The sequence below is a fragment of the Chaetura pelagica genome, unplaced genomic scaffold, assembly GCF_000747805.2.
Source record: "Chaetura pelagica isolate M959 unplaced genomic scaffold, ChaPel_1.0 scaffold104, whole genome shotgun sequence".
Classification (NCBI taxonomy): domain Eukaryota; kingdom Metazoa; phylum Chordata; class Aves; order Apodiformes; family Apodidae; genus Chaetura; species Chaetura pelagica.
In genome coordinates, this window is record NW_009953786.1 from 1763141 (window position 1) to 1784957 (window position 21817).

The following is a 21817-nucleotide window of genomic DNA, read 5'->3' on the forward strand; positions in this document are numbered from 1 at the left end:
CAAACTTTTATAGAACAGTCTTTGTTCAAAAGATGTGTGTCCATCCATACAGAAGGACGGCCAATAGAAATGTAGCAAGAAAAATTATTAGGATCATCAACCTTTTATATCTGGCCTTTTCTTCACTGGCTCTTTTCGGAATCCACATTACTTGAAAACGAGGGACTGGGATTGTAAACAGGATTCCATCTGAGGACTTTGAAGTGCCTATTTTGCAAGCAAAGACTGTATATAGGCTTGTAGCCTAGCAAAGAAAAATAATGAGCATGTGGGATAATTATCTATAAATGTTGGAGGAGGAAGAATGTATGTATGTAGGAGGAAGCTTTTAAAACAGGAAAATAATTCTAGGTACAAGAACAGCACATCCGATCTGAGAAACAAGATTCTTTCTAGTCACCAGAGCAGTGATTTCGTACCAGATGCAGCTTCTCCTTCACTAGTAATGGTGGGAAGTAACCAAGTTAAACCTGCATTAATGAACAGTCAGGAAGCAGTTACACGGAACCATACTTAGGTTTAATTTATTAACTATAGTATAGCAACTATAGTTACTATAATAAACTAATTACTTACTAATTTAAGTATTCTACAAAGCATGGCATGTCAGGTCAAGAAAGTGAACTATGAAAACTGTTGATTAGTTAGGACAGCAGATCTTGGGTTAATAGAAGACATAAAAAAGCAGGAATCTACTCTAAGCCCCTGTTGTAGTAGCCTAAATTAAGCCCCTATATGGAAGTGCTGTTTCTGACAGTTGTACATCTGGAATCATGGTGCTGGGATCCGTTGGGGGTCAATCTGTTTGCATTTCTTTTGCAACCTTGTCAAATATTTTTTCTTTGTTATAATTTCTTTGAAAATTACAGTTCTTGAATTGTACTTCAAACTCTGGCTCTCCAGCTTTTTTGATGATGCAGAGTAAAAACCTTCATATAATCTTCATATAATCTAAGAATGTAAAGGAATTACCTCTTCTAGTTTCTCTGAACACCAAGAAAATTTGGAAACACTGTAGCACCTCTCTCCTATTGTCTTCCAAATTCTTTTACAGCATCTATCCTGCCATTTTTAACAGTAATTTAAGATAAATTTTTGAAATAGCAGTCCCTAAGTGTAGATATCTAAGTCCTGACATAACCTTCTAGATCTCTGACCTCAGCAGATAAATAGCTTCAGTGCTTTAGCCTCTATCTCTCTGCATTGGTCACTAAAATAGTTAAGTCCATTAACCACTTTCAATTAAGTTTTATAGAGGAATAAAGATGTCAAAAGTAATTAATGTCATACATAGTTTGGAAGAACAGTGGCTGCATAAGGCAAATAAACCAACATTGTGCCTTGACTGTCAGCTGGCTGTTCCATAAATACACATATAAGTCACCACCAACTGCAGTCTCTTCTTCAGCCAGTAATTAGGGAACACAAGAAGTAGTGCACTCAAGAGGTTTCAAGGATACAGGCAGCACAAAGTATAAAAAAAAAACCATGCAGTGAGATAAGTGATATGAATGAAAGCAGGACACTGCCTCAGAGATGAGTCAGATAGAGAGGTTATTTGGATTATGATAGGAACCAAAGCTTGGCACAATTGAAGCCATAGAATATGGCACACACATCCACGGGAAATATGTCGTTTCTGGTGATGCTGGACCTTGTGGAATATCTTTTATGCAGAAAGGATCTTTTATGGCCTGAAATCAATAATTTGTGTAGGTATTTTCCCTGATGATACATGATATAATGCATGTGTAGGTACATGGAACACAGTGTTTTGGGAGTACTTTTTTGTACATTAGAAAGGAGTCTATAATTAGACTTCAGCAAAATATACAAAAATACTTATTGCTTAATGTGCAAAAATCATGCCATTTACCTTCTACACATAGTCACTGAGTGAAGCAAAAAAATTGGTGCTAATTATTTTATTACATTGGTGCTGTTGATTATGATATTGAGGAAGCTGGTTGATAATACAGGGATTCAGAGCACCAGAAGAGACAGGGAGCAGTGCAAGGTTGTTATTATTCTGCAACAGAAACTGTGTGCAATATTATAGTATTTGCAGTTTCATTTTGAGTGCTTTAGTTTTTCTGAATGCTTTAGTAATGCACTGTGTAACCTCAAGCAATACAGGTGATTGAATTTGTTCATTACTAGACTGGACTCTGCTGTTCAGACCTATTCCGTTTGGAGTGAAATCATGTGCTATGAATACTGCCAAGAGTAAACCCATGATTCTTTTTGTTAGCTATCTACCAACTGCCTACTTACTATTTTAATAATTGGTGTCCGTTACTGTGTTAGAAGACAAAAAATGTGACCACAGAAACCACAGAATAGCAAGTTCTTCTTATAATACAAACAAATAGGAAAATGCAATAGGCAGCTTATATCTGGATAATTGCAAGTTGATGGTTCAGTGTGTACATCCCAAGGTCATTTGACTTTAATCTTTGCAGAGCTTCAGTAATGGCTCTGAAATCTAGCAAGTAGGGCGCTATATTCACAGCAAGAAACCAAACTTGGTCTGCAGGGTGAATGGAAAAACATCTCACCCATCAAATTACCAGGTATCACAACCAGCAACATGACATTAGTGGGAGTTAAACTACAATTTACAACCATCTCGCATAACCTAAAGCCACTTCATAAACAAGTTTAACTATGCTCTTTAAATCAGTGTTACAGAGCATGGCAGAAGAGGGATGTAGTTAATTCTGGAGAATATCCATAGCTTGCAATTTCAATTTTTTTGGGATTTGATTATCAGTTATAAAAGTACATTTTTAGTACAATCTTGTTACAAATATGTGTGCTAGAAAGCTGCTTCTCTCTCCACTTAAACACACTAAAAAAGTTAGCACTTAGCTTCAGCCTATTAAAAGATATGAGATCTACACTTTCATTACACAGTTTTGGTACTGCTGTTTCATACAGTTTCAAACCAAGGTGAATGTAGCATGGCTAGAAAATTGCCCTGAGGTTCTGCCAGCCCTGACTGTCACTGCCCAGGCTCAGAGCTGCTCCCACCTGTGCACACCCCAGGATGCAATGTCAGGCTCCTGCCCCAGAGAAGCCACAGCAGGGCTGGTCTCCATCTCCCCACAGCCCTGCCCAGCCATGGGCCCTGCTGAGCCAAGCTCACTGGCAGGCCCACCTCCTGACCTGACCTTGGCCTGTCCCCATCCCAAGGGAGGTGCTCCATGCCCTCAGCTGAGGCAGCTCCTGTGCCACCATCTGGTGGGACATACCCTGGCTACCAGATCCTTCTCTGTCCAACCCAGGGGCCCATCCCTAACCTCTGTTCAAAAACATTTTCACTGCTTATTTTTTAAATGCTGCCAACATTTTGGAGTATAGGTCATGACTTTATAATATCAGAGAAGGACAAAAACGAGTTGTACAACTTAATGTTAATTGGATATGCTGTTTTCATGCCATCTTAGTTTATAGTCTTATTGTAAAACACCATGAAAGACACCCTGAAATTCTTCTAATTTCTTCTATGATGAAGTAATTCCTGTGTGTGTAGCTTTAATCAAACTCAATTTCTATAACCCAGGTAAAATTCTTCTGGAGTGTTGTTTTAAAGTGAAGCAGTACTATCTATTGGAGATGAACAGAAGTGCTGTAAATATATTCACTCGAGAAATTTTTTTAAAAGTGCTCCCAGTACAAATACTTTGAGCACAGCTTTCACTTTACCTTTTCAGGTTTTTTGTGCTGAAGATACCCCATTGCTACTGCTCTCAACTCTTTAGGGGGTCTCTGCCAGAGACACTGTGGAGGAGGCGGCTACTCCAGATTGTACTGAATTAAAAAACAAACAAACAAGAAGAACGTCAAATACAGGCAGATAATGCTGAAGTATTGGATGCACTTTGAACACCTCTTCCTGGAGGTGTGGAGACTTGCCTGTTTTCAGACATCTGTAATTTGAATGTTTTGGTCCAGGACATTTTTTGGGAGGGTGCAGAAGAAAGACAGAGGCTGGGCAGTTTTTATCTGACTGTAAGTCATTAAAAGAAAACCAGATAGTTCACTTAATAGTGGCATTAAAATAGAATGAGTAAAAGTATGCCTATGGCATAGTAAAATATTTAATTTGCCATTCATCCTCAGCCTTAGCCAGTGATTGATGGACAATTTCACGAAAGTGTCTAGATTAGATTCTGAAAGAATCAATTTATTATTATATTAATATAGTGCAATTGCTGGTGCATTTACTTTTTATTGCATAGACACACTTCTCCACAATTTTGCTTACCTTTGGGGCATTGCTCAGCTCAGTCACCAATTGAAATGAATGCCATTGAATAACCCTAAGTTCCTATAGAAATAAAAAAAGATCTACTTTTACATAGAATCCTGAAACTCTGGCTAAAGTAACTTTGTCTTGCAGAATGGTACTGTGATACAGCTCAGATAATGAGCACTGTATCCCAAGACACTTCTACTCTATTTCATGACTACCTGCCATAACTCATTTATCTGACCAACTTTATGCAGAGGATAATAGATACTCTTTTGCAACAGAGTTTAGCACACAGACCAAAATTAGAATATCTTGTCTTGGCTAGGGTCGGTCCTGCTAAAAGCATCCACATTATAATTTTTACACATATCTAATCACAGAAAACTTCCTTTATAATAAGGTGTCTGGGTAGTGAAAAATAACTTCAACTGAAAAGGAAAGGGAGTTTGTTATTACAAATCATTTAATCAAAATAACCTAACTACGATATTAAGTTTTCTATACAAAACTGTATTTTAGTGCATCTTGCCTCCTGGCCCTTCTCCTGGCTTCAATTGGAACCATTTTTTTCTCCTTTAATTTTATTCCCATTTTTATTTTTTTAAACATGATTGCAGTAGCAATTTACCCCTTCATATAGGTCACACAAACAAAATATTGCTTCCAAGATAAATTGACACTTAAGGAAAAAAAAAAAAAAAAAAAAATCTTTGTCTGGAGAAAATGTTTCTACCTAGCAAATGGTCAAGGACAGATAATGTAATTAAAATTTTTAAAAAAATGCTTTTTTTGGTATTTTTCTTACAGGTGACTGTTAGAAGTTTATCATCTATGAGAAATTTTTCAAGATACCTGCTTGGTTTTTCTAATATTTACACACAATTTTTATTTCTGAAGAGAAGGGAATAAAATCCAAACTATTTTTCCCAGCTATTAAACTGTTGATGCTGGTGTTGTGATATAGGCCTATCCTTCAAATAACTCGATGACACGCAGTTAGAGAGCAGTGTTCTACTTTACTGAAATCACACCTTTTGAGACCCTTTGTGAATCAGGTTCTTGAAGCCACACATGGTGACATACACAGTAAATTCACTGTTGGTTTGAAGAGCAGGAATCACCCTTAGTTCTACATATCGTACAGTGGTACACAGGACAGGATCCCCCTCAGGTCTCACTCTCAGAGTTAATAACACACATACAGTCTTACCAACCAAGCACCGAGTTGCTTTTGTCTTTTCTTAGGAAAGCTGTAAAACTGAAGATACTGAGTTTGGAGAGGATCTTGTCAGAGGGAATGTTCGTTTACAGAAATCAGTGCTTTTGCTGAAGGGCTAGAGATTGAACCTTTGAGGAAGGTCACCTCATTCTTTAAGTTGATGACTCATGAGACAGAAATATACTTTGTCTTGATATCCAGAGTCACAGCTGATCTCACACAGGTGAATTAATTATGGAGAATGAGTAAAACTTTCATAAAATGTGGACTTCAAGAAAATCATACACATTTCTACCTTTAGATCTTAAGGTAGTTTAGGCTGGATAAAGGATATTATAGAAGACAATTCCCAATGGTTCAAAAACCTTTTCTAGAATGACTTCTTTTTGGCTACCTTTTCCACTGAAACCAGGTTTAATTAAAATTATGATGAAAACAAGTTTGGCAGTTCAGCCTGGAAGAAGTTACACAACTGCTCTGTTCCACAATTCATAAGAATTAATTATAGTCTCTTACTGAGGGCTGTTTTTGTCCCAATATATTAAAGAGGTTTTCAAGGCAAACAAAAGCTGAATTTTTAATGTGGAACCATCATAAGGAATACACAGTTTAAAAGACAAAATTCTTTTCATGTCTTTTCTGTTGCAGGCTACTTATGAGGAAAATTATACTCAAATATCTAGTTGAAATTACTTCCCTCAGTAGACTTCTTGGCTGACTTTTTAGCAAGCAGGTCTAACAGATATTTGTTAAAGGATGAGGTTATACCTAGTAGTTCATATAATACCTCTAGGCTATATGGCTGAGTGTATGGGCCGACTGAAAGTAACTCTGGAGACCCAAGTTCCAAGAACAAGTTCCTGGTTCCAAGAATAGCCTCCTGATAAACTTCACTTTCTGTACGTTTTTACTGAACATATGGTATTGACTGCTTTTATGAAGGATTTTGAAATCTGCTTACAATCTGCATCCAAGCTGTTTATTGGTATTATTATCATCAAGAGAAAGGGCTCTGTGCAAAACTACATGGAATACCCATTTTATCCCTCCAGAGAAAATTAAAAGAGTTCACATCTGCTAAGCATTAAACATGCTACATTTCTCATATTTTGTATTATTGGAAGCTTTTGGAATGTATGGTGAGAAAGGGTTTTGCCCTTAAAGGCAGATTTGTTGCATGAAACATGCAACAAGGATCATAGGCACATAGTGGAGCATTGTACCACCAAGTCAGTTCTCAGGAGGCTCTCAGCAGAAAGTTGAAGGAAGCCCCAAATATTGAGCATATTGTCATACTGCCCTTCCAGCATGCTATGAATATAGTCACGCATTGGTAAAGTCTATGTGAAGATTTTTAACCTAGAAATCTTTCTCTTCTACAAAGCATGTCATCCAGCAATGCCAAGTATTTCTCTACATAGCCAAGCAGATTTATTTATTTTTTTCTGACTTATTTGCACAAAAAGAGAAGCAAAGAGCTGGTTGAGACCATCCAGCTCATCTTACTGTCTTCACTTAGCACATATACAGGGCTAAACCAAAGCAGCTTGTTCTTTTACCCAATGCCCCCTCTCCAGTTGAGAAAATCAGGAAGAAAGAAGCTCAATGGGCTGAAATATAAACAAATTTAATGAAATAACAATACTAATGCAAAAAACCAAGATAAAGTGCATAAGCTTATACTCAGCCTAGTAGCACAGAGAGGGACCTGCCAAGAGGGAGGAACCCCAGTACAGCCTATCTCTCCTCTTTATAATAAGTGTGACACAGGTGATGTTAAATATACCTGTCAATCAGCTTGGGTCAGCTGTCCTAACTTAAGCTCCCAGCTGATCTGGGGCTTCTAATGGCCTGCACTCTGATTCTGTCCCAGTGAAACCAGGGCAGTGACTCATAAACATGTCTTCCTATGAAATAAAAAAAAAAAAAAATACAGGAAGTTGCCACCTAACAGATTATTTTTTCCCATGAATTTCATTACCTATATCCTGACTTTAAAAAGCTTTTTTGATGTTTCATAAAAAAAAAAATAAAAAAATCTTTTCTTGTCTCTGTTTAGTGGTCAGGGCAAACCACAAACCAGAGGGCAGAATTGATCCCTATTACTACGTCTCCACCTTCCTAAGGGAAGATAAAAGGGGAATAAGAAATAAAAACTTCATGGTTGGAAATTGAAACTGGAACAAGCTCACTCTAATGCAGAAAAAAAAAGGATTAACATGTGGGGTGAGGAACAGATATATAAGCATATACAGATATATATATATAAAACCCATCCAATGATTGCTGAAATTGGTGGGTAAGAGTCCCTTGTGGCAAGGCTGCCTCAGGAGAGGGATTCACACCTCCTCACCGCACCTGACAGAGTTGGATTCTGGGTAGTCCATGGGGAGTTGAAGAACCTCTGAGCAGCACCAGCAGCAAGGAAAAAAGGCACAGGAAAAAGGGGCTGAGCTTCTTGCTCTCCTGGTTTTTATAGACTATGGCAGGAACTGGGACGGAATACTGACTCTTCTCTGTTCCAACCCTCTTGTGTCCCTCAGGGTCCTAAAGATCCTCTTTCTCTAGTTCCTCTTATAGGTGTCAACAATTTGCTGGGTCCACTCAAACCATAACATTTTTCTAATGTAACAAGAAAATAAATTATTTGTAAAACAATTGCCTTGATTTTAATATGGGGAGGTATAGATAAGTCTTATTCAAAAGAACAGCAATGAGAGTATTATTTAATTTGTCATACTGTGTGTGTGGGCTAAGCAGCATTTCAAGAGATGGATAAAACGCCTGGGAAAAAAGACAATGGTCTGGGAAGGTCAATGCCTCGTATGCTAATTACCATAATTCCCTTCTTTCCCGTGCCCCTACTATGTTTCATCTTGGTACTTGTCTCTTTAGATTCTAAAGACAACTGATCTCCTCACTGCCAGTGCTGTAGTGGTCTAGTATGCATGCCTGCCTCTACGCTTAAGTTTGACACATATGTGAATGCATGTATTTATCTGCTATTCATGTATATATTTAATATTTTATTATGTTGTACACTGTGTGGTATATCGCATAATGTTCACAGGGCACGAAGAAGAGCACCCAGATTTTCAGCTCAAGAAGTGGTTGTTCTGGCCATTTTTTTAATTCTCTGCTTACTGTAAATCCTGACTCCAGTGTCTTTCCACTGTAGGACTTCGCTGTCCTACATATTACTCGGATTCCATCTAACCCACTAGCATTTAGATCTGATTGATGTGTGCTCAGCTTAGGAAAGTGATCTACAGCTTCAGGTCATGGTTTTTGCCCTGCAGTTTATTATTATATTGTTGGCCATTTCAATTCCAGCATCAAGACACAACTATATCAATTCACTGCATCTAATATCTAATCTCATTTCCCAAAAGCAGTGTACAGCCTTTTGGCTGGGTAATAATAATAGCAAAGCATGTATCATGGTATCAGTTAAAGTATCTAGAATTGTGACCCAATTACTTATTTTCCTTTCTCTTTTTCTTTTTCCCATTTCACCACCAGCTGCATTCAGACCAGGACAAAGGAGATGGATCACTTAAGTATATCCTTTCTGGAGATGGAGCAGGAGACCTCTTCATTATCAATGAAAATACTGGTGACATACAAGCCACAAGGAGACTAGACAGGGAAGAAAAGCCTGTATACATACTCCGTGCCCAGGCTATAAACAGAAGGACTGGAAGACCAGTGGAACCAGAATCGGAGTTCATCATTAAGATCCATGATATCAATGACAATGAGCCAATGTTTACAAAGGACGTTTACAATGCCAGCATTCCTGAAATGTCAGATGTTGGTAGGTGCTAATTAATAATTGATTTCAGTGTGTGGTCTGGGTTCTTTGTGTGGAGTTAATCAGAGGCCTAAAGTTTACAGGCACCAAATGCAGATAATCACTCTTCAAGTTTGGAGTAAAAGCACCTCAACCATTCAATTAAAAAAACCCAAAAACTAATTCCAGGAAAATAGTGACAACAGTTTGCTGCAATCTGAGGTGTCAGCTGAATGAAATCCACTCCCTCTGTTGTACCACAAAAAATACAGCCAATATAATGTAGTTTAGCTCATAGTGAAAGTGAGCAAAGATAAGCTGTGTCCATGACACCTGTAAAGAGTTTAATATGTTTTGTTAACATGATTTAGTAGCAATGTAATAATATTGTAATCCATCAACCCCCAAGGGTGTCCGTAGCACACCTAGATCTGTTCAGCAACCCTTCTTTCAGGAAGGAAAAAAAACAAAACAAAACAAAGCAAACAAGAAAAATAAATAAATAAATAAAAAGAAAGAAAAAACAAAAAACCCAAACCAAAACCAGAAAAAACCGAAACAAACAAACAAAAAAAAACCAAGCCAAACCAGTCAAATAACCCCCCCCACACACACACACACACACAAAAACCCCAAACAAGCAAAAAAACCCAAACAATGGAAAAGAGCAGGTGGAGAAGTCGTTGTATGGACTTCTGGAGTGAAAAGTGTCACCAGAGTCAACTCATCACTGATTCTGAAATGTGCCATTAACCTCATATGACCTTTTGTTGCTCTTTCATGCAACAGAAAAAAGCTCCAAAGTCCAATGAAGTCCTCTGAAATCTTCCTATTGATTTAAAATGTATTAAGTTGTAAGAATCAATCAATAAAAGAAAAAATACTTCCTTGAAATATGGTTTTAAGATTGGATCTTTTCCAGGGAAGTTGACAGGTTTTAATTCTTGGTCTCTGCATCTTAGGGAGGTCATTTTTATTTCTTTGTCAGAGAGCAATGGATGGTTGAACTGCAAGAAGCACATTTCTAACCTGAAATAATATCCAGGGAGAGAAGCATTAATTAATCATAATTAGGAATAAGATTAAAGTAAAGCTCAAGCAATATGAAAATAAAGACTTTGGGGCATACTCTCTCCTCTCATTCATGGGACTTGTCACATGGATGAAACCTCATCAGGTGAAGAGAGAACCTAATATTCATGTTTTAATATGTGAAGTGAATCCTTTCTTCACAAATCAGTTTTAAATGCAAAAACCTAAGCTCATTTTTTATGTTTGTTAAACACTTTGCTTTGGATTCACCATTTCTTTCTTTAGAAAGCACATGAAAAAACAGATTTATATCGCTATGTCCAAGACCTCAAAAGCATGAGTAAATTTGCAAAAGTATATTCTTGACCTAGATTCAAATTCGGAGTTGCCTTCAGTATCTGGGAAAGGGTGGGGTTTTGGTTTCTTCATAAGAAATATGCTTAAAGATCTATATATCAAAACAATAACTGTGTATTTTGAGGAACTGAGGATAAATGAACAATCATTTTGGTTTTGTATCTATGCTTTTTTGAACAGAGAAACTTCTACAAAATAATAATATCTCTTATTTTTTGCCACAAATTTGATCTGAGTCTGAACTATGCTTTTTGCAAACAAACTGTCTTGGCCATGCAAAAATGCTCTGGACTTTTATTTTCTTTAATTTATCATTACAGGTACCTTTGTTGTGCAAGTCACCGCAACTGATGCTGATGATCCTACATATGGGAATAGCGCTAAAGTTGTCTACAGCATTCTCCAGGGACAACCATATTTCTCCGTTGAATCTGAGACAGGTCAGGGGACCTTATCTGTCATTCTGTGACAACGTCTGTTATTCAAAATGACATGCTAAGCCAAGCTAAGACATATTAGACAAAAACTTCAAAATAAATTATATTTTGCTCAGTGCAAAATCTGACAAACTTAATAGAGCTATACGTCTGTAAACATGACACCTACATTATTTTAATCTCACCAGCAAAGTCTAATAAATACAATTAGTACAGGATGCAAACTACTTTGCAATCATTTTTAACAACCAGTGGGTACAGAGACTGCCATGGATGCTTTAAATTAAACTAAACAGGTTGGCTTCTAGAAGCAAAGGAGAAACAGGTGGGTGTGGAAAAAAATGCTTAAACCTCATAGGTCTTCATAATAGCTAAATTAAGACTGAGGGTTTGTTCAGGCAGGTCTTTTTTTTTTAATCATCCTGCTTCTTCAAAACTTGTTTAAAGTAATTATAATTTCTGTACATCTGCAACATATCATTTTAATGCTAATTTTATGAAAGAAATCTTAATTAAGAATAATGATAGAAGAGGTAAAATTGGCTCTTGTGCTACACTAGAAGAACACAAATAGAATCCCAAACTTCTGAGTTCTGTTTTTGGAAGATATTTAAATTATACACAGTGACTGGAATATTTTATGGGCTGAATAATAGCCAGGTTTGGAACCTGTGCATACTACACATGTGAATTCTGGCTGACTGAATCTGCTGTACCATTGACTATCTGACTACTTAATCTCCTCCTAAGATGTACAGCAAACTTCTCCAACAAGAAACAAAGGATCTCAAGATACTCCATAAATGGGAATACCCACTGTGATAGGTTGCTGGAAGCTAGAGAAACTGGTTCTCCTCAGCATACTTACAGGAGAGGAATGGATTACCCCAGACGATTAATCATGTTTTAGCATTGTTTCTTAAATAAATCTTAGAGACTCAGGCAGGGAAAAGGAGGGAGAGATTAGATGTCTCAAAGAAAAACATGCACATAAGAAAAAATTTACATAATTCTGAAGAGGGAGCCAAGATCAAAGGGAGCTTCCTTTCAAGCATAAGGTATGAGATACTACGGGCAAGGACTTTTGCACTGCTGCACTCATTCTGGCTTGGACAGTAAACTATGTGCTCTTCTATCCAGAGTTATAATAAGTACAATGTAGCTGGGAGTTCACCAGCAATAATCTTAGCAAGAGGCTTGTATGGAGCACAGAGAGGCAGCAACGTGAACCCCAGTCTTGATCTTCCTTCCATGGAAATCGATTGCAAAACTCCTAGACTGAAATGTCTCTATAAAAGCTGCCGTGAATTTTGCCATTGATTTCACTAGTTAAATTTCAGTCTTTTTGCTTACAAAAGAGTCAGGTCTTACTTAGCCTTAGGAGACTCAGGAAGAAGGCAAACTTTTTTCTTCATGCTAAATCTAAATCTTTAAATTTTAATAAGAGTTGCCCTCATAAGAATGAAGTGACTGGCAAAATCATTTTAATCAATGTGTAAATACAAATATAAATATATATATATTGGGCATGCTTGGATGCTCACAATATTCTTAATTAATTTCTCTTTTCCAATTTAATGTTGTTGTACTGCCCCTTTAATGATGCCTTGCTGAAGTTAGGTTTCTGTTTTGTTTTTGCTTTTATAGGTTTTTTTACCATGTCTGTCAAAATAAAAATACTGACAGAAAAGGAAATAAAAGATGGAACACATTATAACGAATAAGAAGCCTTTTTCCGGTTCAGTGAGAGACTTTAGCATGGAACAGAAAAGGAGTAAATAGTTATGTAAAATAACACTGCTCACAAATAGGCAGAACATCTTCCTGGGGATGCCACTGATATTATGTCTGTCACATAGGCAGCAGCTTGAGATAGGATATGACAAGTCTGTAATTTAATGTGCCATCTCATAACAGTTAATATTTGTCCTGGGCAAAGTTTACTTATCACACAGAGATGGTTTTGTTCTTTATGCTTTGGAGTGTTTTTTAATAAGAATTTCCATCAAAGTCAGTACTTTACTTGTGAATTCCCCTTCTTTAATTTTCACATTTTCAGGCATTATCAGAACTGCTTTACTAAACATGGACCGTGAAAACAGGGAGCAATACCAAGTGGTCATCCAGGCTAAGGACATGGGAGGCCAGATGGGTGGATTATCAGGAACCACGACTGTGAACATCACATTGACTGACGTAAATGACAATCCGCCTCGCTTCCCCCAGAGTATGGAATATTTGCAATCTCTGTCTTTACCATTTTACCAATTTCACCTCAGTTATTTTTTCTAGAGTCATGAACTTACTGAGTATCAGACTTTCTTTAGGAAAGAAAAGAGCAAGCAATATGATCATGCTACGGTTAATTGCAGTAACTGGGAATCACAGCTTTAATATTTTTATTCCAGATGTAGTAGACTGTCTGAAAGGTGAATTAATGTATGGAAACTTTATTTTTCATACCCATTAAATAGCTTTGACTAATGCAATCTATATTTCTCAATCCATACTATTTTATTACACCTTATGGTTGCCTGCATTTTAAAGTACCTGTTCTAATCTAACATATTTAAGTTTTGAAACATATGTAAGTATATAAAATGTACCCACGAGCAGCTCTATCAAAACAAGTACTTACACCCAAGAAGCATTTGCGTCAATTGATTTTCCTGTATTCTTTGCATATAGAAATAAAGGCATGTACAGAAACATGCCAGATATTTCTGTGTATTTTCCTTCCCCTGTCTCAGATAATTTGGTAGATATCTGTGTGATATACAAGGGAATCAATTGAGCCAGATCTCTTATAAAGTAATTTCTATTAATGATGGCCATAAATGATTCAGAGTGATTCAGCTTTCATCCACTTATCCACTTCTCTCTCCCTTCCCTTCCCTTCCCTTCCCTTCTCTTTTTTTCTGTCTTTTTCTCTCTTTTTCTTCTTTTTTTCCTTTGTCTAACCACTATTCTGTGTGTGATGTGTTTGTATCACAGCGTCAGTGTGTGTCAAAGTCAAGAGCAGCTGTTAGAGAAAATAATTGCAGATACTATCAGACAAATCAGCAAGCTTTGACGGTTAAGTCACTGGGAAAGTTATTGGAAGCAACTTGTCATTTAAGTTCAAAGTCTGTGCTTAGCTGTGGGCAAAGCATTTCCATTTAAATTAGAGCAACTTAAGAGAAAATATAGCACTTTGACTCCAATGAGTTGATTATAAATCTCTGGACGTAAGTGTCTTCAATATAAAACCCAAAGACAGAGCTTCATAATGCCAACGTTCCTCAAGTAGAGTTTTTTCAGAGGTGGATTCAATGTAGCACATTATTAATATGCATCTGGGCTGGATTTAGTTTTAGTGTTATTAAACTGCCATGGCCTCTGGCAGTTCTCAATATTTGCCTTTTGACCTCAAGACATTTTCATATATAATTTGATGTGTCCAACAGAGATCTTGATAATGTTTAGAAAAGGAAATACGTTGCTAAAGATACATGTATGTAGGAAAACAATATGCCTATCATTCATCCTAGAAAATAGGTAGAAAAATAAGTTAGGTTTCATCTACATGAAAGTAAGGCAGAAGCTGAAAGTTGTCACCCCAGAAAGGCCTGAAGACACAGTGACTTGCTAACTCATCTGTGCATGCCCAGCATGGGTAGTGGGCTTGGACATGATGTCCGAAACACCATGAGTCTGACTGACAAAATTTCTTTCTCTGTCTGCTGCAGGCACATACCAATTCAGAGCTCCTGAGTCGACACCACCTGACTCACCAGTTGGCAGGATAAAAGCTAATGATGCTGATGTGGATGAAAACGCAGAGATTGAATACAGCATCACTGAGGGGGATGGATATGACATGTTTGGAGTTACCACAGACAAGGACACACAGGAAGGAATTATAACTGTCAAAAAGGTGCACATCTTAACACATCTAATCCCAGCCTAGGGAATACCAGACAAAACTTTATCTAGCACATATTTGTTTTTCCATTTTCAGTGCGACGTGGTGTTTGTTAATTTGAATGCTGTCTGTCAGGAATCTCTACATTAACCATATAAAGTTTCTTTCATACAAGGAATTAAGGTCCTTTGTCCTATACTACTCTTTACTAAAACAATGCACGTACTTTGAGGGACCTGAGTGAGTAAATAATCTATGGAGTGGTATAGGACTAAGAGAAAAATTCTACCATTCTGAACATAATCACTCAAGGAAACACCATCCAACTGTGATTTTGTCCCTGTGATGCCTGCAGGGTTTGTTCACTTATTAGAAAGGTGCTGTGTTAAGACCATGGAAATCAGTATCACACTGCCTTCTGCACTAGCACTAGACTTTGAGTTTTTATAGTTCTAATCTATTAAAGTACATAGACAATTATTTTTATTTTAATTCACATTTTGTAAAAATGTAATTAATAAATCTATCAGCATGGTTTTTTGCTTTAGAAACAAAAATCCCAGAACCTTACTGGATTACGGTGAACGTCACCTACTATGCTGCACACTGAATGTCATGAAAGGTTTGAGAAATATTGTTTAACAGGGAGTTATCAGGCAAGCTTGATAAGGTTACAGATATCATCCCCTATCAGTTCAAATTCAGTCATCACTAGATAGACATTGTGTAGATTTTCCAAACATGTACTCGCTTGTTGATATCAGTACGACACCTGCCATTACTTGTTATTTAAGAGATGCCTTCCAGGGGCTGATTATTATATCAGTCTAACTCTGTTTGAATTTCTGTCTTTTGCTTACAGAATCTGTGAATCTTCTACAACATAATGGAAAAATGGGGTGACTGCTCTCTCCCCTCATTTCTCTTAGTACTGTAACAAAGAGTCATTACATGCTCCTGCTTCATACTTTTTAGGGAGTGTGATACAATATAGCCTATTGTAAAACCAGATTTTCCATGATGGGTGGTCCTGGATATTCAGGCAACAGGTGTCACCGTGTTTCATTTCAGTGATGGAATGCCAGTATTTTAACAAGGAGCTCCAGGAAAATCTTTTCCCCTCAATGTGCTGTGCCTAGGGGCAAGGAGTAGACAAGAAAACATCAAAATGCCAAAAAACTATACAATACGAGGCATGAGGAGTTAGCGCTATCTGAGATGGAAGATTAATTGGTGTTTAGGAATTCCAGGCATAGAATTATAGAATTCCCTGAAAAGGTGTCTGTTTTGGTTTTTTTTTCACAACACTTCAGCAGCAACAGAGAGTACTGTCTTTCCCCTTTCTGCTGGCATTACAATTCTAGTTCAGACTCCCATTAAGTAGCACAGGCCTCTCCATGACATCCACTGCTTCATTTGGCACAGCAGTCCCCACAGACCCCTCAAACTTTTTTTTTTTTTTCTCTCTCTCTTCCCAGGCATTGGATTTTGAAAGTAAAAGCCTGTATATCCTGAAAGTAGAAGCTACCAATACTCATGTGGACCCTCGATTCCTTTACCTGGGGCCATTCAAGGATTCAGCTACAGTCAGAATTCAGGTGGAAGATGTGGATGAACCCCCTGTGTTCAGCAGACCAGCATACATAATGGAAGTGAAAGAAGATGTTCCAATAAACAGTGTAATAGGAGCAGTAACTGCTCAGGATCCAGATGCTGCGAAGAACCCTGTCAAGTAAGCATAGAATATTTCAGCTTCTGTCTAAATTTTTTACTGCTTTGATTTTATTATTTTCATGTCAGCACATCCAAAAAATCATTTTTAACAATGAAATTGTTCAGGTGTGCTTAAACATGGAGTACTGTAGGTGGTAAATTATCTCTTACACTTGAGCTTATCTATGGATGTATGACTGTGTTTGCATGGTTCTTGCATCTTGAATTACATCCTATCCTCTTCAGTGACTAGTGTTTGTGGTTATTTCTACCATGGAAGAATTTCCTGCATAAAGAGCACCAAGATGCTAGTGTTCTGCTTCCAACTTTAACATTTTCCAGTGCAGACTGGTACATCTTCTTGGCTATATGTGAGAGGGGTGACTCAGCAGCCCTTTCTTCTCCCATCTGTCCAGACCTGCTCAAGAGGTCACATTTCACTTCCCTAAACTGCTAATAAAAATAGCTTAAAAGCAGCTAATGTACACACACAGGCTCTGATCTCACATGTATCAGAGTAAGGTTAGTAAGATAAGAATTAAGTCTCATGGACTTCATAAATTACACTCACCAGGAATCAATAAACCAGTTTTAGAGGGAGTGAGAGAAATAATAATGTTGGAGTAGTTAAACCTAAGCCTTCATTTTTTGGAAATTAACAGATGTATAGTTTCAGAACATTTAAAAACATATTGAAGGACTTAAGTTATAATGGATAGAGTATAAAATAACTTTTTTAAGTATTTTAGTGCTTTAATTGAAGTTCATTGCTATTGACAAGGCAGTAAGAGGAGGAAATGAAAAATACAGCAATATTAAATCCAGGTCAATTTTCAGCATGTCTCTGAGTTGGGCACCTTGGAAATGCAATAGTAGTCTTAAGATCAAAATAGAACAATGCAGGTTTAATAAAAATCCAGTTTGTCAATACTTTGCACTTCTGCAAACAACTAGCCTTCATCAAGACACCTTACAATATTTATGGGACGAGTAAGTTTTAAGCTCTCAGCTTGTCTTGTGAGAAGGATACATATTACCAACGTCATTTCCTAGATGAAGAAAATAAATCTAAAACATTTCTGGCTGAAATCCTTTCTGGCTTCAGTTTACATGCAATGCCCTGCTAAGCTTTCTATTTTTAATTAAGTTTTGCTTTCATTTGTATCACCATGTATAACAATTATTTGGAGTTCTGAACTAGCAGAGCATAGTAGCATAAGGAGCAACTGATGATTTTGGTGAAGCCCAGGGATACAGTGAACACCTTCTATAGCTTGTCTTCATGGGCATGCTAGCATGAAGATGAAAAATTGGTTGGGCAGACACCCAGGAAGTTCCCTTGCAGTCTTCATATGAACCTGCTTTTTTATATCTAATGGCACTGGAGAGTGAGGGGAGTGGTTCCCTGCTTCCCTTTGCTTCCCTGTGGTGATAACTACAACCATTTTTCACAGCAGCACCAGCTCCTAATTATAAGCGATTTACAGTGGATGGGGATGATGCTGTTCATTGCTGAGCACTGCCTATTGGCTCTTTTCTATTCATTGAATGTATGTGCTAAAACTTACCTGTCTTTCAAACGGCAGTACTTTAATACAGTATAGGTACTTTGCATATTGAAGTATCAGACAACTATTGAGCAAAATTTAGCAGAGGTATCAAAACTGATGCAGCATAGTGGAAAACTTGCTTCCTTTATCTCTAATTGCATGCAACAATCAAGGTGAAAGGAGAAGAAAAATGAAGAAGTTAGAGTTATAGAAATAAACACAAAGTAGAAACATGAAAATCAGTAAGAGGGGAAGGAAATGAACATAGAGCAGTAGCTTGAGAAATGTTAGCTGGCAATAAATGTAATTTTATGGTGCTAATATCTCGAGTATCGGGTATCTCATAGAATTTAGGGGCATAGGTTGAGTCTGCATCTTTTTGACAGAGTGTTTTTTTTTTTTTCCATCATGCAATAGAGATGCTAAATCCGATTTTCACTCCAAGCTTCAGAGAATATGCAATTAGACTGTATATCTATGACTTGTCACTTGCTTGTCAATTTTTCTTGATAGATAAAAATAAAATCTTTAGACACTTGATACTACAATGAAAACCTTCCATTTTCTCCTCTACTAGAGTGAAGATTTCTCTTTTTAAACAATCTGAGCCCTAACTCTGTTAGATGAAAGCCCCTTTGATCTTCCATTAAAGGAAACCTTCAAAATATCATTATGAAAATGCTTTATGAAAAATTCACACACATATTATTCCTGACCCACAAATCTTCCTGACTTGTGGTTACATTAGAAAGCAAGCTGCTGAATATCAGAAAACAATGAAGCAATAGCAAAATATGAAGAGGATATTGGCCCTGGTTGTAAGACTGCATAATCATTCATGACCTGTGTTTTGCCATCGGTCCAGCCCTTATAAATAAGTTTTGCTGTGACATGACATTAAAAAATACAAAACCACACTAATAGATGTCTGGCTACATTTGAATATGCAACCACGCATAGCGATATTAATACATTCCTGAGTAACACTCCGTTGTCCAGTTGTGTTATAAAAAAAAAAATTTTGCCATGCTGCTTGTGTTTTATCTAAACAGAAATACTATGAACAACTGCATACTGAAAAAGATAATGCTGCAACCACCACTGCTATGTTTTACATCAGATCTTTTTAAAATTGCTAGTTGAGTTTTTTTGCTATAGTGACTCCTCAAAGGCATAATGAAGTTCATCAGTCACTGGAACTGTTTCCCTGCTGTGATTTGATTTACTAAAGTATCCCAGATGAAAATGATCTACAAACAAATATAAGGCTTAATTCTGTTTGTGTATTTTACTGACAACATATTTGCATGTGTTAGATTCTGTCTTTCACCCCCCACTTCTTCCTGTTATGTACAAGGAGAGACTGGAATCTACACAGATACATTTTAACTTCCTAGATTGTCAATTTCTCAAGGTTTGAAAGGGATGAAGTCCTGAAATCTGACAAGTACACACCAGTAATTTCATTAAATAAATGTAAAAATGAATTTGATGTTGTCTGCTTCATTCTTTCTAGGTTATGATCCATAAGTCAGGATCACCACTAATTCAACATAATTAACAGTCCTTGATCAAAAGGGACTGGATTATACAAACTGAGAAACAGAACTGACAGTCTAGCTTATTAAAATCATCCTTTTAGACCAGGGTTAATGGTATAATTAAAATATACTTTAACTGCATTGACCTTAAATGTATTTTCTTTTGGATATAAGAAATAAAATAAACGTTTCATCAAGAAGCTGTTCTCTGGCTGCTGTTTTTTTCAAGAGTTTAACTTTCCACTGCATAAATGACTGAATGTACATATTATTTTACAAGGACTTACCAGCTCTGGTGACCTTAAAACAAAGTCGAGAACAAGTTTTTTTTATTTATTTTTAAAATTATTATTATTATTTTATTTATTATTTTTTTATTTCTTCCAGGTGCTATTGCACAGATTGAATTTGGGGAATCTTACAAAGTAAAGATAGTGATTACAATATGCCAAGGCATTAAAATGTGCTGAGGCAGTAAGATACTTTAAGTCTGTTCAAAATATGAAGCATAAGTGAAAGCATAATTGAAGGAAAAAAAGCCCAACAAATGGAAAACCTAAAGCTAGTTACTTACTTAAATATCATGCTGAATAAGAGCCTGAAACACACTATTACAGTTGGCTGGAACAGATAATCTATAGAAAATCCTGATATTTAATTTCAAATAGGAACACAAAATCTAGATTTACTACAAAATGAAAATACCAAAGTCTTTCAGCTGAAAGATATTGAAATGAGCTACAGAATATCCAAAGAATAACTGAATTCACAAAATATCAACATAATACCATGTAAAAGGCTGAATGAATGAAAGTTGAAATGAAATATTTACCGTATTGAATACTTACTTTGTCAAAATGTAAGTGTGTCAGACCAGTTTCTATAAACTTGTTTGTAAAAAGCATTTCAGCTATATCAACAAATTCACACCTACTATTTAGATTTGGACAAAACAGAATAGCTTGCTGCAGCTGTCCTGTCAGTCAGTGCTGCCTGCTACAGGCCTTGTCACATACTCTGTGTGAGCTGATGGCAACATCACGATGCTGCATAAAGGAATGAGGTTAGTGACACCACAGGTGACAGAACCGTGAATTGTGCTGCTCTTAGTCAACAAAGAATAAAAACTAAATCAACTCCTGTAAAACTAGCAAGGTGTGTCTGTGAAAGTCCTACCACAGAAAGTTAGCTTTTTTAGTGAGTACCTTTGAATTTCACGTGGTTGTTTCCATAGGAATTTTATGCAGAAAAAGAGAAACAATTTAGTGCAAGTAATCACTGTTAGCGTTTTGTTCAGGAAGGTAGGTTACACTAAAATTCTCATTTTAGAATAAGACCAGTCTACTTTGTTGTGGATATTATATATATATTTTTTTATTTTTTTTTTCTTGAAAGGAATAAAAACAAATCTGTTACAAGGTAGTTAGCAGGCTGGTTTATTTTAAACCTTTGTCAAAATCACTTGTTTCAGCTGGACTATTCCCTCCTTCCGTGCAAGAACTTTCTCAGAAGTTAAGAGACACTGCACATGCAATGGGAGATCTGTGCAGAATAAGGGACATGTCACACAGCTGCTCCCAAGGCAGAGCAGAGAACAGAAACTTTTCTTTAGCCTCTGCATTCCCCACAGTTCTGTAATGGCAGTAAACTCTGCCAGTCATTCCCTGGCCCAGTTTTCATGTGATTGCATACCTGCTCAAGCGTATCGTTCTTCTTGCCTGGACACAAGGGACAGGAGTAGCTGCCTTGTCTCCCTCAATGTGGCCTGCAAGGAGATCAAGGGAGCACACTGGGCTTTCCAAGGCTCAGTCCTGGATTGTACATTAGCACACGTTTGGGCTTGAAATAAGAGCAGAGTAATGCAGTTCTATTCTTGTTTTAGAAACACCAGAGACATATTTCCACTAAAACCTCTGTAATTTATGGAAGAATTTTCTCTTCAAGAGGGATGAAACTAAGTCATGGCATTTGAATCTCCCCTGAACTGCAAAGTTCTGCTTGTAAATATTTAAT

General features: G+C 36.9%; 1 protein-coding gene across 1 annotated transcript in view; it reads left to right on the top strand.

The window, feature by feature from the left end:
* The window catches only part of CDH6 (cadherin 6, type 2, K-cadherin (fetal kidney)), a 47570-nt gene that overhangs the window by 15430 nt on the left and 10323 nt on the right, over positions 1-21817 (top strand). Inside the window, exons 2-6 of the mRNA XM_010000890.1 lie at positions 9000-9294; positions 10980-11099; positions 13156-13323; positions 14825-15012; positions 16479-16732. Of these exons, the coding sequence (XP_009999192.1) occupies positions 9000-9294; positions 10980-11099; positions 13156-13323; positions 14825-15012; positions 16479-16732 (1025 nt within the window). The remainder of the gene's footprint in view (positions 1-8999; positions 9295-10979; positions 11100-13155; positions 13324-14824; positions 15013-16478; positions 16733-21817) is intronic.